The 13,848-nt window shown below is 43.7% G+C and overlaps 3 protein-coding genes across 3 annotated transcripts; 2 read left to right on the top strand and 1 right to left on the bottom strand.

Moving 5' to 3' along the window:
• The first annotated feature begins 83 nt into the window (after window positions 1-83).
• Window positions 84-2,336, top strand: LOC120896511 (cytochrome P450 4C1-like). The gene is made up of 5 exons (XM_040300690.1): window positions 84-402; window positions 626-823; window positions 904-1,089; window positions 1,158-1,772; window positions 1,846-2,336. Exons 1-5 carry the CDS (start codon window positions 228-230, stop codon window positions 2,193-2,195), a joined length of 1,524 nt encoding a protein of 507 aa, XP_040156624.1. The 5' UTR covers window positions 84-227; the 3' UTR covers window positions 2,196-2,336.
• Window positions 2,337-5,301: 2,965 nt separating this feature from the next.
• Window positions 5,302-7,422, bottom strand: LOC120896509 (cytochrome P450 4g15-like). Its single transcript, XM_040300688.1, has 4 exons — window positions 6,525-7,422; window positions 6,385-6,454; window positions 5,737-6,302; window positions 5,302-5,666 (listed from the first exon to the last, which is right to left on the bottom strand). The coding sequence occupies exons 1-4, from the start codon at window positions 7,114-7,116 to the stop codon at window positions 5,326-5,328; spliced, it is 1,569 nt and encodes a 522-aa protein (XP_040156622.1). The 5' UTR covers window positions 7,117-7,422; the 3' UTR covers window positions 5,302-5,325.
• A 1,477-nt stretch (window positions 7,423-8,899) lies between these two features.
• On the top strand, window positions 8,900-13,339 carry LOC120898590 (cytochrome P450 4c21-like). The gene is made up of 5 exons (XM_040304662.1): window positions 8,900-9,261; window positions 10,583-10,780; window positions 10,852-11,037; window positions 11,102-11,716; window positions 11,786-13,339. The coding sequence occupies exons 1-5, from the start codon at window positions 9,090-9,092 to the stop codon at window positions 12,139-12,141; spliced, it is 1,527 nt and encodes a 508-aa protein (XP_040160596.1). The 5' UTR covers window positions 8,900-9,089; the 3' UTR covers window positions 12,142-13,339.
• The last annotated feature ends 509 nt before the right edge of the window (window positions 13,340-13,848 follow it).

The following is a 13,848-nucleotide window of genomic DNA, read 5'->3' as shown; positions in this document are numbered from 1 at the left end:
CCACCCGACGAAAGGTTCCTTTCATTTTTTGAAGTCTATAAATTAAGGTTCGTCACTGTCCACACGAGTCAGTTCTTTGTACACCTTAGAAAAGGGTGTCCAATACAAGTAGTGTCGTATCGCACGTGAAATTTTACCACCTTCCAAGTAGTACATCAACGCTCTGTCGGACGTTATTGTGTTTTGATTTGATTCAGGTTCAATGGCAGGCTCGAGTGTTTGACATAATGATAACGATCCAATTAGTGCTCGTGTACGTTGTTTTATCGTTGGCGTTAGCCACCCTGCTCTCCTTACGATGGAAGCGACGGAAGCTGTACGCATCGGCAGCCACAATGGATGGACCACCGTGTGTGCCGTTCCTTGGGCATGCCTATCTTCTTTTTGGCAAGCAAACTGGAGGTAATACATTTGAATAAGATATGAATTGATGGAAACGAAAAATCAGTTGAGTGTTCCAAACTGGAACTGTTTCAACGATGTTTTTCTTTCATTCTTTCATTTATCTTCAATGTTTGTAAACTATGACCGTAATTCTTCTCATATAGTCAGTTAAGTTCCGCTGTTGTTTACCTTTTTGGTAAAAAAAATGTAATTTGTACTATAATGGATATAATTCTTTCAGAACACATTATTGAAGTATTCGACAAATACGCACCGCGGTACAACTCTCCAATTGGAATATGGATGGGACCGAAGCTTATTGTCGCTATCAAAGACAATCCCGAATACTTCCAAAAGGTTATGAACTCACCCCATCTGTTGAGCAAAATGGATCAGTATAACTTTTTCCGAGCGGAGAACGGTCTCCTTACCGCTCCAGGTATGTGTGACGACCTGTTCAGCATATTTGTCACATGCAACATTAGTAACAAAATTCCGACAAACACCATCTCGTTGTAGAACATGTGTGGAAAACCGAACGCAAGTTGCTCAATCGTTCGTTCAGCCCAATGATGCTGTCCAGCTTTGTGGATATTTTCAACAAGAAGGATTTGGTATTGGTGGAAAATCTTCGGAAATTTGTTGGAGCTGGAGTGTTTAACGCACAATTATACATCTCCAAGTGTACCATCGATGCGCTATTTGGTTAGTGTCATAGATTAAAACTTAATTTTGAAAAAGTCTTGGTGATACCGGTTTTTGTTTATTTTTAGAAAATGCTTTTGGCAGAGATATTGGCACTCAAGCACACGACGGACACGATGAATATCTACAGTGCTTGGACACGTTTCTTTCACTCGTGTTTAAGCGAGTTCTTCATGTAGAACGCTATATAGAATGCATCTATCGCCTTACGAAGGATTATGCAACCGAATCGAGCTGCGTAAACATCATCAGAAACATGTCACTCGATCTGATGAAAGAAGTGAAAGAAAATGCACACCAAGCTCAACAGCAACCCGTGGAAGAAGCGTACGGAGGCAAGCCGGCTCTGAATTTTGCTCACAGTCTATCCAGCTTGGCCAAGCACAATCCATCCCTAACGGAGGACCACATCAAAGATCATATCGATACGATGATCATGGCTGGGCACGATACGACTGCCACCACAATAGCAAACCTCCTACTAATGCTGGCGATGCATCCCGAGGTGCAGGAAATGGTGTACCAGGAGGTGATGAGCGTGTGTCCAGACAAATCGAAACCTGTGACGATTGAAGATGCCAACAATCTCGCGTACACGGAGATGGTGTGCAAAGAAACGATGCGTCTGTTCCCTGTAGCACCAGTCATTGGAAGGAAGTGCGCTGCAGATGTTAAGCTAGATGGTAGGTTGTAGTGTGACGTCAAAAACTGTAGCACAATATTTAAAAAGCGTATACTTTTACGAATACCTCCCAGACAAACACACCATTCCGGCGGACTGCTGTGTAGCGCTCGGCATCTATCAGATACATCGAGACCCGACGATCTGGGGACCCGAGCCGGGAAAGTTCAATCCCGATCACTTCCTGCCGGAAAGGGTAGCTGAGCGACATCCGTACGCGTATCTACCGTTTAGTGGAGGACCTCGGAACTGTATCGGTATCCGGTATGCCTGGTTATCAATGAAGATTATGATTGCCCATCTAGTGCGGAACTATCGCTTCAAGACGCCGCTCGTGATGGAGGACTTAGTTTTGAAGTTTGCAATAGTGCTGAGAATCACGAATGGGTGCCTCGTATCGATTGAAGATCGCCCCTCTAACTAAGAGTGAAACATCAAAGATATAGGGAATAAAACGCAACAAACATTAAACTGGACGACTCGCTTCGAACCATGTGTGTACAACGCACACTAAAGTGGTAAGAAAGTCTACTGCTCACACAAGGAAACTTGTGCAACTGCTAAACATGTTCAAATGTCTCTTACCTACCCTTCGATCCTTGACCGTGACCGAGGTGAGGGTTAAAGCAGGTCATTTCCAGCTTACTCCGCCCAACGCGATGCTATAACAGTGCAGTTATTTCAGACACAAACACCAGATCGGGTTATAGAAATTTCCGCAGTGCACAATTAAATCAAGTACGTGCGGTAAGGCATCAGGAGAATCCCCGTTCAAGTCAAGGAACTACAATCGAACATGATGGAGGGTTTTTTTCATTTTTGGCTTATGCAATCTCTGTCAAAGGAAATTGAATCCTCACTCAACTATTACCGTCGAGCTAGTTTTATAGCGTTTTTTTTATAATAACAAAGAATCATAGTTTTAACAAATGTTTTACATGTAATTGCCTAGTTCCACAGTTTTGATGCCGCGAATGATGCCACACATGCCTGTTCCATTAAGCCACTAATGAGGAGGTTTCGATCAAGCCCAAAGGTCTACAGTTGAAGGAAATTTGGTTCATATGCAGCTTGTCAGGGTTAACTCCACTGGCATTACGAATTCTTTCCACGCCTCCAGAAAGATGCAAAACAAACTGAGAAGCCATGAAACGTCTGCTGTAAATCAAATTCCACCCGCCATAATTTATAGCACACCGTGCAAAGAAGACACCTCAACACGCGGTAGCACGCGCTCGTACAATAACTGGCAACGTCTAATGACCGGTTGCATGAAGTGAGCCTACAGTGCGAGCCTTAAAAGGGATAGTTATCCGAGAAGAGTAGTCATTTCACGCGTTGCGGTGCATCGTTGGGTTTTTTTCGTCACGTTTTCACCGCTCATTGACGGAGGTTGGCTTTAAACTGCCGCTGCACTTCCGCGTGCAGTAGCGATGCGCTATGATAGATTCATTGAAAGTGCACGCTTTACCCATCTCTCTTTCTGACACGGCACAGGCAGCAAGCCAGCAAAGCTGCCGATTAGTTGATCATTTTCGCAGGCCACATATAATAAGACGATGACGAGGACGATACGGCTAATCGTTTACCGGGCCCGTGCGTCTGGGTGATGTTGCTCAGTTTTCACTACATTTACCGTTACTGTTGGCGGCTGCGACCCAGCGTGTCGATACTGATAACGCGGGTCGGTCGTTTTGTCGCACGCTTGCACGTGGGAAACCAGATAGTAGTATCTTCCATCTTGTTGTGCACCGCGTGCACACGTCAGCTATGCGACGGCATGCTCAGATTAGCAGTGGATGCACCATCGGGAGCAGCACGCCTGTCTGTATTCAGAAAACTGTTTCAAATTAGTCTAGATTTCCGCGTTGAAATGCACTTTTCACTCGTCCCTCACACACCCGCAGGGCAATTACAATTAAAGCACAAAACAGAACTTTCAATCGGACGTCCACAAACAATTAAACAGATCTATTGTAGCTATTGTGTAATGTGTAATTGTGTAGCCGCCAGGTTCGAACAAAGGAGGAGAAAATTGGCGCTAGATGGTTTAGCGTGAAATGCACGTTTTATTTCGAAACAGTTAGCACCTAGGCACACAGGCGATTCATACACTCCATCAAGGCAAAAAGCACGCACAGCGACTCTAGTACACTTCGGATCGGTATATGTTAAACATGTTGCTACGCGCTAGACATGACTTTTTTTTGTTTGTTTCGCTGGCACAGAACAAGCATATTACGTAAATGAGAATTCTTTCTCACAGATCCTCGGTCTCGTTTGTTACGTTTGCCGTACACTAACTAGGGGAGATGATTGAATGTGATGTGTGTGCTGCAGGTGTACAATGCATGCGCTGATTGGAAAATTGACCTCTAATTAGTATTGACCGATGGAATTATTTGCTGTAATTTATTGCCCTATTTAGCGTAAGTAAACCTTTTTTCTAATTAGAAAACATACTTCAAACACATTACAATTACCATTGCGCTTATTTAGTAAAGTTATGATAAGTATGTTACATTGAATTTATAGAGGAAAAATAAGCATATCAATTCGGTTGAACAACTAATCGGTGAGGATATGGACATCCCTTAGGTTCACCTCAAAGCTGTGTTAGTACACAACATTACAAAAAGAGGCTTTCGATTACTCATGTTCTGTTTTTTTCTTACAAAAATGTCCGTAAATGTTATATTTTTCAAATCAATAAGAGCTGCCGGACCTTATTGAATTCATTTTAGTGTAATTTATCGAATTTGTTAAAGCTAACCAGCTAAGTGGCATGACTAATTCCAGCATAATGACCACGACAACTAATTACCACATGCTAGCGCTTCAACTGCGAGCAGTTGCGCTGGATCAACTTTGCTTCAAGCTGCACTTTTCAAACATAAAACCAAAAGTCCAGGGCCAGGATGTGTTCAATATTTGTTGACCAGCATACCTTCCTCGAACAAATTGCTAACAGTCTTCCGGAGAGCCAATCCATCATGAGCCTCTGGGGTCTAACATTTACTATCCAACTAGCGTCTACTAACCGACCTTCTACAATGTACGCGTCTATCGACGATCCTTTCGCCTGTTTACAGGCACTCAGAGTCCGACCGACACTGCAGTGGGCCAAAGATACTCACTGTTGTTGCGATGGGGGATTTCCCAAACGTTCTATCCGTTCGGGTCCGGCTGTTTACTGGTCCTAAGGCTAGCCATCGTCGCCGAACTTGTACGAGCGCGTCAACCTTGCACTCGATAGCAATTATTATTTTCCACAGGGTTAAACGGATTTGCTATCGACGGCAAAGGCTGTGCTTTTTAAACCAAAGCGGGTGACGGTACTGTTTGCTGTGCAGTGTTGGCGTGCTTTTGACCAATTTTAACAGAGCGATCCGCTGATTTTGATTGCATCATCTTACGCAACGTAATGCTTTATGCAGTGTGAACTTATTAATTGTAATTTTTTGAAGCTGATTGATGATTATAAATTTAACCATATATTGATTTTATTTTATAAAAGAACCTCCATCTTGAATGATTTATTTACAACTCCTGCATTAACGCGGCACGATCCGTACCATGTGCTTGTTCGCTATCTTGAGCGTAATGTCCAGCTTCAGCGCTAACTGGTCCATCGTGAGGTCCGTGGAAAACCGGTACGCCGCCAGCAGATGACACAGCATTACCTTCATCGACATCAGCCCATACCGGTAGCCGATGCAGTTGCGTGGCCCCGCACTGAACGGAAGAAAACAGTACGGATGTCGGTGAGCGGTGCGTTCGGGCAGGAAGTTGTCCGGATCGAACGCGTTCGCCGCCGGTCCCCAGTGCTGCTCGCTGCGCTGCACGTTGTAGATCCCCAGCACCACCGTCACACCGCTCGGGATGGTTGTGGTAGCTGCGGTGGTAGGGAGAAAGGGACTATTTAGACGTTCCACGATTCAATAGCTCATATTGAGACACCTTACAAATCTTCAGGTCGTCCGTGCACTGGCGGGCGATGATTGGGCCGACGGGAAACAGACGCATCGTTTCCTTCATCACCATCTCCATGTAGGTTAGCTGGGCGAGATGATCGTTTTCCACCTCGCCGAAGGAGCTGCCTACTACTGTCACCATCTCTTCGTACACCCGCCGCTGAACGTCCTGATGGATGGCCAGCATTAGCACTACGTGCGACAGTGTCAGAGCGGACGTTTCGTTTCCACCCAGTATGATCGTATCGATCTCGTCCCTGATGGCGCGCTCGTCAAACACGCCCGTCTCTTTGGCGAGTCGAAACAGTTGATCGATGTAAATTTGTGGCTTGTGATATTCGTCCGTCGTTGCGGGGGGTTCCACCTTTGCCACCGGAACAGTGGAACGGTTTCGAATCTCCGCCAGCTCGGCTCCTTTCAAGGCGAGCACACGGCGGGACATTTTATATGCGGTCGCGTAACACTGCTGCTGCACTTTGTAGTAGGACGTTAGGCGATAGATCCACTCGGGATGTAGCCACACCTTGTACAGTCTGTGGTTCAGCAGCTCCGATGCTCTTAAAAATGAAGATCACAATGAACGAGAATCGTTCCGATTAACGTAAAGCAACGTTTTACACCTTCACCATCAATCATTACCTCTCAATGGCGGCAATGTACTCATCGCCTTGCTCATTCTGAAGCTGCATATTAGTGCCGAGTGTTGTAGCTGAACAGAGAAGAATAGTATCACACTCACAAAACGGTTGACCGAATCTTGCAAACCACACCGCGCTTACCACAAACCATATCCAGCGTGCACTTGGCAATGTACTCGTACACATTAAACAGCGCGCCCCGTTCCACGTACCCCCTCAACTGTTCCACCAGGATGGTACTCTTCGCGTTAAAGATCGCCACAAAGCTGGCCAATATTTTCGCATTAAAGCACGGACTCAGATGCTTCCGGTGCACCTTCCATACGGGGGCCGGTGCCGAGAACAGGCCCGTTTCGCACTGGAAAAACCGATAAACGTCCGCCTTCTCGAGACACTGTCCGGCGTTCAGCACGGTTTGCAGATCGTCCGCATTGTCGATGAAGACGAACAGCTTCGGTCCGAGCCACACGCGGCACGGCGACCGATGCGCCTTGGTGATGTCGAGAATGCACCGAAACTGCTCGCCCGTGTTCTTCCCGAAGAACAGATGCGCACTGCCGATGAGCGGGAAATCACGCGGGCCAGCCAAATCGGCCGAAAGTTTGTAGTGTTTCCATTTGTGCAGCCGCCATGCGGTCCAGCAGAGTGCCGATATGGCAATTGAAAGCACAAACACTACCGATGCGTCGATCATCGTTGATCGCGGGAGCAGGAGTACTACGGGCACGGACATTCAATGTCACACTAATCTCGGGACCTCTAATTGTTTGTAGCTTTTATAGGCTGATTTTACGGCTCATAAAGTTCCCGGAAGTCATCCGCCTAATGCTGGGTGTTGTTGAAGTTGTCCCCGCGGGTTCAATGATGGAGCAATTTCTCACAGATGGGCCTAGATATTTGCCCACTCATGCGTTGTTATTGGATCGGGTTTGGATGCTACACCACCAGTGGATGCAATTAACACCATGTTCTGGTGAGAAGTGTTACTACACTACAAGCTGCCATACTTCTTCTAAATTACGATGTGCAAAAAAAGGCAATTGACATATCGTCTGTTGAGTCAATATGCGTTAAATATTGAATAAATCAAATCTTTAACTAATAATAACGGTTTATTACTAATCCAATTACAATCCAATCAATCAACTTTCATTTTCATTCAGCTACTACAGCATGTCTTACAACGGTGAGACGACATATTTTGATACACCTCACGAGTAAATTTCACACACTCATCATTTACTCACATGTGCGGGTACACGCGTGTAAGTAAACAAACCAAATTGCATCGTAAATTGTTATCCCTTGCATCTAGTTATTCGCGCGTGGTTCTGCTTAAGCTGAAGCTCGCACAAAATTACCCGTGAACTGTATAATTTAGAACGTCAACATATATTTTCGTGTGAAAACGAGCAGCATAAACACGGACGAAGCAGAACTATTCAAATAACTTTTGATTTCAGAACTAGCAAATGCGCATTTTGTTGCTCAACTAATGACAGGGAAAATCGCACTGACAGGTAAATCTACTACTCAAATAAGCCAAATATACCCGTCGTTTAGCGGTGGAACATGTGATGTGACCTTAAATATACACAAACAATTCTCACACTTTGTTGTGTTGCTGTGCTAAAACCGCACATAATTTATTACAGAAAAACCACCGACGATTTCCAGCCGAGTTTGATGTTTTATTTACTGTGCCTCGCATCCGATGTTGAAGCTTACAGTCTGTAGGTGTGACAAAGGTTCATTACCGGTGACTGCGCATGCAACTTGTGAAATAAACCATAAAACAGTGTAAAATCGAAGGATGAATATTATTTGCACTTTGTAAACGAACAGGAATGCTATCCTTGAGCCCTAATTGTACATAAGTTGAGGGTAGGCTTTAGCTTTGACACTGACATATTTAAAGATCATTCCACAACTGCACATTCAATCAAAGCTGGCCGGTTTATGTGCATAAATAAATACGCAAATCAATCTCAATTGAGCTCGAGCACAATTGCATGCGCGCAATAAGCCGCGTCTGGGCTTTTACTAATAAACGTTCGAACACAGCTCCTGAAGCCATCAACACTTTCCAACCAGCTTGCATGTGAAGAATTTCTTCCATTGTGTGTTTATGAACGGCAATTTTATTGCCTGTGTGATTCCTCACCCCAATTAACCGCACCAAATGTAAGCCCATCCCGTGCCGGACACACCAGCCCAACGTACCGGTCCACGAGACGGCGAACGGTGTATTTAGCGTTCGTTTCCTAAGTGATTAAAAAGGTTGGGGGCGCGAAAGGGGCGCCACCGCCGAACGCCATTGTCGCACGGAGCAAACTTCACCGTCCGCCAAACGTGGCGCGGCAGTAAAAGTGTGTACGGACTGCCCACTCCGGATGCTATCGCACATTCAAATGCATCAAGATCAGCTGACGCAGTCGAGACGCAGTAATTCGCCTGCAAATCGTAGCGAGAGCGCTTCCTTCCATTTCGTAGTAGCGTTCTATAAATTGAGGTTCGTTGCTGTTCGTGCGGTTCAGTTCTTGGCGAGGCGCTAGACAGTGTAGTGCATGGTGAACGTGTTAGTGCGGATAGTGCGAACGGAGTGTTTAAATCGGCCGTGCTCACGAGACTGTGCACCGAACCCCCCAAAGGCAGGCTGGTGTGTCTTTATGGTCGTTTCGGAGTGTCGCTAGTGAAACAGAGGATATGGCGCTGCAGTTGGTGCTGCTGTACATTAGTGCGGCATTGGCGTTGGCCACCTTGGTTTGCGTGCGATGGAAACGGCGGAAGCTGTACGCGGCGGCCGCCACGATGGATGGACCACCGTGCCTGCCGCTGCTTGGTCATGTGTATCTTATCTTCGGCAAAAGATGTGGAGGTGTGTGTTACCGTATCAGTAAGGCCAAAAGGCACATAATGTCAATGGTTGTGAGTGTGTATATGTATGTGCGCGTGTATGTGTATTGTGCGTGTCTTGCAAATTTAAGAGTCTTGAGATTTTTTGATAGTGCTATGGTTATTCAATCAGGGAAAATTGCTATTGTTTGCTAAAATACGTTGATATATCTTTAAGTGAAATAGATTTAGGCATGTAAATTTTTGGATTTTTTCCTAGATTTTATGAGTTAATAATAATATAAAGTAGAGTACACTAGGTTTTGAATATGAATCAAATAAAAGTTACCCATAGCAGTTTATTGTATAAAATGTGCAACATAAAATGCGAGTTGAAATGTCCTCCAAAATGCAAAACGGTCACCATCAACAGAAGCTTTAAAAACAAAATTTCAAACATAGAATCTAATCCCTTTTATATTAGTCATGTGATGTGTACAGAGATTAATGTGTGTGTATATACACGCCTAATTAGTGGTATCCGTGCTGTGAAGGTCCGTGAAAGTATTAATCAATCAAAATTGCACCCATAATTGTATGCATACAAGTCTTAGTTCAATTTACTGATTTTGAGAGCAATCCCGTGTTTTCTAGTATTAGTTAGTAAGTTCTTTATCTGAGTGTTTTATAAGACTTATCAGAGCACTATTTGTTTTCACGTTCGTGAACTTTTATAATTCTGAAAATGAGTTCTTCTTTCAGGGTATTTAGAACAACTTACAACAACCTTGAACTTGAACTCTGCTCACGATCCTAAGCATATGGCATTGTTGCATCTGGATGAGCTCAAACTTTTTTTTAACTGGATCACAGTGTTTAATCAACAGTAAACAACGGAATGAAATTCTTTTTTTTTGTGTTAGATAAATCCTTCTTGTACATAAAACCTTGACCGCAAATGCTTGTATGCTCATGTTTTCTCACATTTTAATTACCATGAATTGTGTAGTATCGGCTATTATATCGAATATATTGCGGCACTATCAACTTACACGATTTGATAACAACATACCATAGTGAGTAAGGCAAGCCTCACCCACCACGTTTTTAGCGCCATATACGAAGGGGAGAAAAGCTGTTGCGTCGTAATCACTAAAGCTTTTTTTATGAATAGCTAATATTTATTCGAAAGTTACTACGAGAGTTTCACACCTTTTGCATGTTAAAGTACCTTATTTAAGGATCTTTAAGCAAGCTGCACATTTATATTGAAACCCATTTACTTTATTATAACTAATCTACGAGCCAAACAAAATAACAGCCCACCTTTTTCTTTCTCACTATCTCTCTTATGGACATCGTAGAAGATATTTTACAGGTATTGGACCGATACGCACCGCGATATAAATCCCCCATCGGAATATGGATGGGACCACAGCTGATTGTCGGTATCAAGGACAATCCTGACTATTTCCAAACGGTCATGAACTCACCCCACATGTTGAACAAAATGGATCAGTACAACTTTTTCCGGATTGTCAATGGACTTTTCGCTGCGCCAGGTAGATCTGATATTCACACTTTTCGTGCCCGACCACTGTAAAACACTTATTTCCACCTTCTTCCTTCCCAGATCATACGTGGAAAAATGAACGCAAGCTGCTCAATCGCTCGTTCAGCCCAACGATGCTGTCCAGCTTTGTGGATATTTTCAACGATAAAGACTTCATAATGGTCGAGAATCTGCGGAAATTCGTCGGAAATGGTGAAGTTGATTTACATTTGTACATAGCCAAGTGTACCATCGATTCGATATTTGGTAAGTAAAAGCAGGTCTGCTGTTGAGATGAACAGGGATAACGAGTCTGTTTGTTGTGCTTCAGGAACGGCCTTTGGCAAGGATCTCAACACGCAAGGAAACGATGGCGCTGACGAGTACCTGCATTGTCTAGACACATTTTTCTCGCTAGTGTTTAAGCGCATTCTGCATCTGGAACGCTATTCGGAAAGTATCTATCGCCTTACGAAGGATTACGAGCTTGAAACGAACTGTGTAAACATCATCAGAAACATGTCGCTGGACCTTATGAAAGAGTTGAAAGAAAATTACAAAAACTCTAAGGCTACAGTGAAAGAAGATGCGTACGAGCGTAAGCCGGCTCTGAATTTTGCTGAAAATTTGTTTGAGCTGGCAGAAAACAATCCCTCCCTACCAGAAGATCATATAAAAGACCACATAGATACGATGATTGTAGCTGGTCACGATACGACTGCCACCACCATGTCGAACCTGCTGCTAATGCTGGCGATGCATCCCGAGGTGCAGGAAATGGTGTACCAGGAGGTGATGAGCGTGTGTCCAGACAAATCGAAACCTGTAACAATGGAAGATGTCAACAATCTCGTGTACACGGAGATGGTGTGCAAAGAAACGATGCGTCTGTTTCCTGTTGGCCCTCTGATCGGCAGAAAGTGTGTTGCAGATGTTAAGCTGGATGGTAAGGAATTGAAACATTGATTTCTTTGGGCCAGGTATACCAGCCTTAATTGGATAATCCATTTTACAGATAAACACACCATTCCGGCGGGCTGCTGTGTAGCGCTCGGCATCTATCAGATACATCGAGACCCGACGATCTGGGGACCCGAGCCGGGAAAGTTCAATCCCGATCACTTCCTACCGGAAAGGGTAGCTGAGCGACATCCGTACGCGTATCTACCATTCAGTGGAGGACCTCGGAACTGTATCGGTATCCGGTATGCTTGGCTGTCGATGAAAATTCTCATCGCACATCTGGTGCGAAACTATCGCTTCAAGACGACGCTCAAGATGGAGGACTTGGAGATAAAGTTTGCAATCATTCTAAGAATCATGAACGGCTGTCTCGTGTCAATTGAAGATCGTAGCTGTAGTCCTGTTTAGTTAGGGTGCCTGAACCAGCTGTAGCAGCTGGCTCGATCAAATTGTGTCCAGGAGCATAATGTAATCTGCCATACGTACTGGTTACAGCTACTGTGTAAACGCTAACTTCCGAACTAGATGATCTTCTTGAGTTGATATCCTATATCGCTATAACCAGAAACGAACGGCATGTAATCGCACAATGGTGACAAAGCGTTATGAAATGGCTGATGAAAATGAAACTCAAAACGAAAAAAGGCGTTTCTACTATAGAGGCACAGCAAACCCATCCTAATAATTTACACCTTGAAATAAGTACAGATCGTAAGTTACATGCAATAAACCCTAAATTCGTTTGCAATACATACAAAAGTTCCAAATGTGCAATAAACCATTCGTAGTGTGGTTAACTAATTTGTTAGAATTTCCTGTATATCTTTAGAATATGCTAAATCCAACTCTAATATCCGTGTATGAAACGAGTATATCATCATTAAATCTAATGCAGTCAGTCATCGAAGCTCTCGCTTAAATAAAATAAATGTAATTTTAGAAAAAAAATAAACTGTATACCACATACTTGTGAATATTATTGCTTTATATGTAAAGCTACAATCGGTTTCATTCAGTACTTCTTTGAATGCTCGAAAGACTTTACTAGCATTGAGAATCAGGTTCACAGAGAGGTTAAGCATCTGACAATACCCCAAGATCAGTGGCTGTGTCATGCCTCTAATCAGAAATTCAATAATATGTTAAATGATCAACCATCTGCAATCTCTAGCAATTAAACAACTACAACTGAGGCGTACTTTACAACTGACTAAATCGCTACTACAGCTGACAGCTTAGAACCGGCATAAGCTACTATAATAAAGTTTATGGATAGACTTTGACCGATAGCTCACACAACTTAACAATATGCCCGTCCTGGTTTCAAGCCTCATATTGACTGTCCTTCCATAGAAAATACTGACTTTCCGGTAGTGGGTGTGGTACTAAATCAGTCTCGATAGCCTATGTAGGGCAGCATGACCGTGTAGGTCGTTACGCAAAATAGGAAAAATAATAGGTTATTCAAGTAGGCAATTGGTTAACACATCACAGGGGCAGCCGTTTCGTTTGGGCAAGATGCATGCAAAATGTAGCCTTCGAGATCTGGGGACATCTGAGTTGTAATAAATGTACCCTGGAGGTTCGCTATGGACCACGTAAGCAATGACAAGCTGACTAAACCGTTAATCTGGGTTCCCGAAGAAAGAAAGTATAGCATAAGGAGATACCACATTCAACATTTAGAACCCCTGTAACTCAAATTTCGCTGCTAAGATCATGGATTACTGTGTCACACAAGTTCTTAGGTTCTTGGATTTTAGAGGCTTACATTCTACAAGCGATCTGTGGCGGATTGTATAAACTTGTTGAGCAGAAACATGAACCACATTGTAGGGCAGAAACAATAAAGATCGCAAACCTGATCGATCCTCATTCGGACTGACCTCCCATAACAAAGACTATCCGTTGGTGTATTACTCACATAAGTACAGCAAGCCTATATAGAACCGGCATGACTAAGTAGGCCGGTATGACTGAGTAGGCCGGCATGACTGACTTCAAAAAAGTTTACCAAAATATTATCAATTACTATATTTTTTCGTACGTACTTATTAGCTACTTACCAAAAATGTGAAGTTATCACTACACAAAAACCTACAATTCCGATTACAT

This window comes from Anopheles arabiensis, chromosome 2 (assembly GCF_016920715.1).
Source record: "Anopheles arabiensis isolate DONGOLA chromosome 2, AaraD3, whole genome shotgun sequence".
NCBI classification, from domain to species: domain Eukaryota; kingdom Metazoa; phylum Arthropoda; class Insecta; order Diptera; family Culicidae; genus Anopheles; species Anopheles arabiensis.
This window is presented reverse-complemented; position numbering and strand designations above follow the sequence as displayed.

What these genes read in the sequence shown, in the direction of transcription:
- LOC120896511 (XM_040300690.1), top strand. Translation starts at nt 228, where the DNA reads ATGATAACGATCCAATTAGTGCTCGTGTACGTTGTTTTATCGTTGGCG. An exon ending in CGGTCTCCTTACCGCTCCAG is followed by an intron (nt 824 to 903) that starts GTATGTGTGACG and finishes ATCTCGTTGTAG; the next exon opens with AACATGTGTGGAAAACCGAA. An exon ending in TACCATCGATGCGCTATTTG is followed by an intron (nt 1,090 to 1,157) that starts GTTAGTGTCATA and finishes GTTTATTTTTAG; the next exon opens with AAAATGCTTTTGGCAGAGAT.
- LOC120896509 (XM_040300688.1), bottom strand. Translation starts at nt 7,116, where the DNA reads ATGTCCGTGCCCGTAGTACTCCTGCTCCCGCGATCAACGATGATCGAC. An exon ending in CACGCTGGATATGGTTTGTG is followed by an intron (nt 6,455 to 6,524) that starts GTAAGCGCGGTG and finishes TTCTCTGTTCAG; the next exon opens with CTACAACACTCGGCACTAAT. An exon ending in CACGGACGACCTGAAGATTT is followed by an intron (nt 5,667 to 5,736) that starts GTAAGGTGTCTC and finishes CTACCACCGCAG; the next exon opens with CTACCACAACCATCCCGAGC.
- LOC120898590 (XM_040304662.1), top strand. Translation starts at nt 9,090, where the DNA reads ATGGCGCTGCAGTTGGTGCTGCTGTACATTAGTGCGGCATTGGCGTTG. An exon ending in CTTCGGCAAAAGATGTGGAG is followed by an intron (nt 9,262 to 10,582) that starts GTGTGTGTTACC and finishes TGGACATCGTAG; the next exon opens with AAGATATTTTACAGGTATTG. An exon ending in TGCAGATGTTAAGCTGGATG is followed by an intron (nt 11,717 to 11,785) that starts GTAAGGAATTGA and finishes TCCATTTTACAG; the next exon opens with ATAAACACACCATTCCGGCG.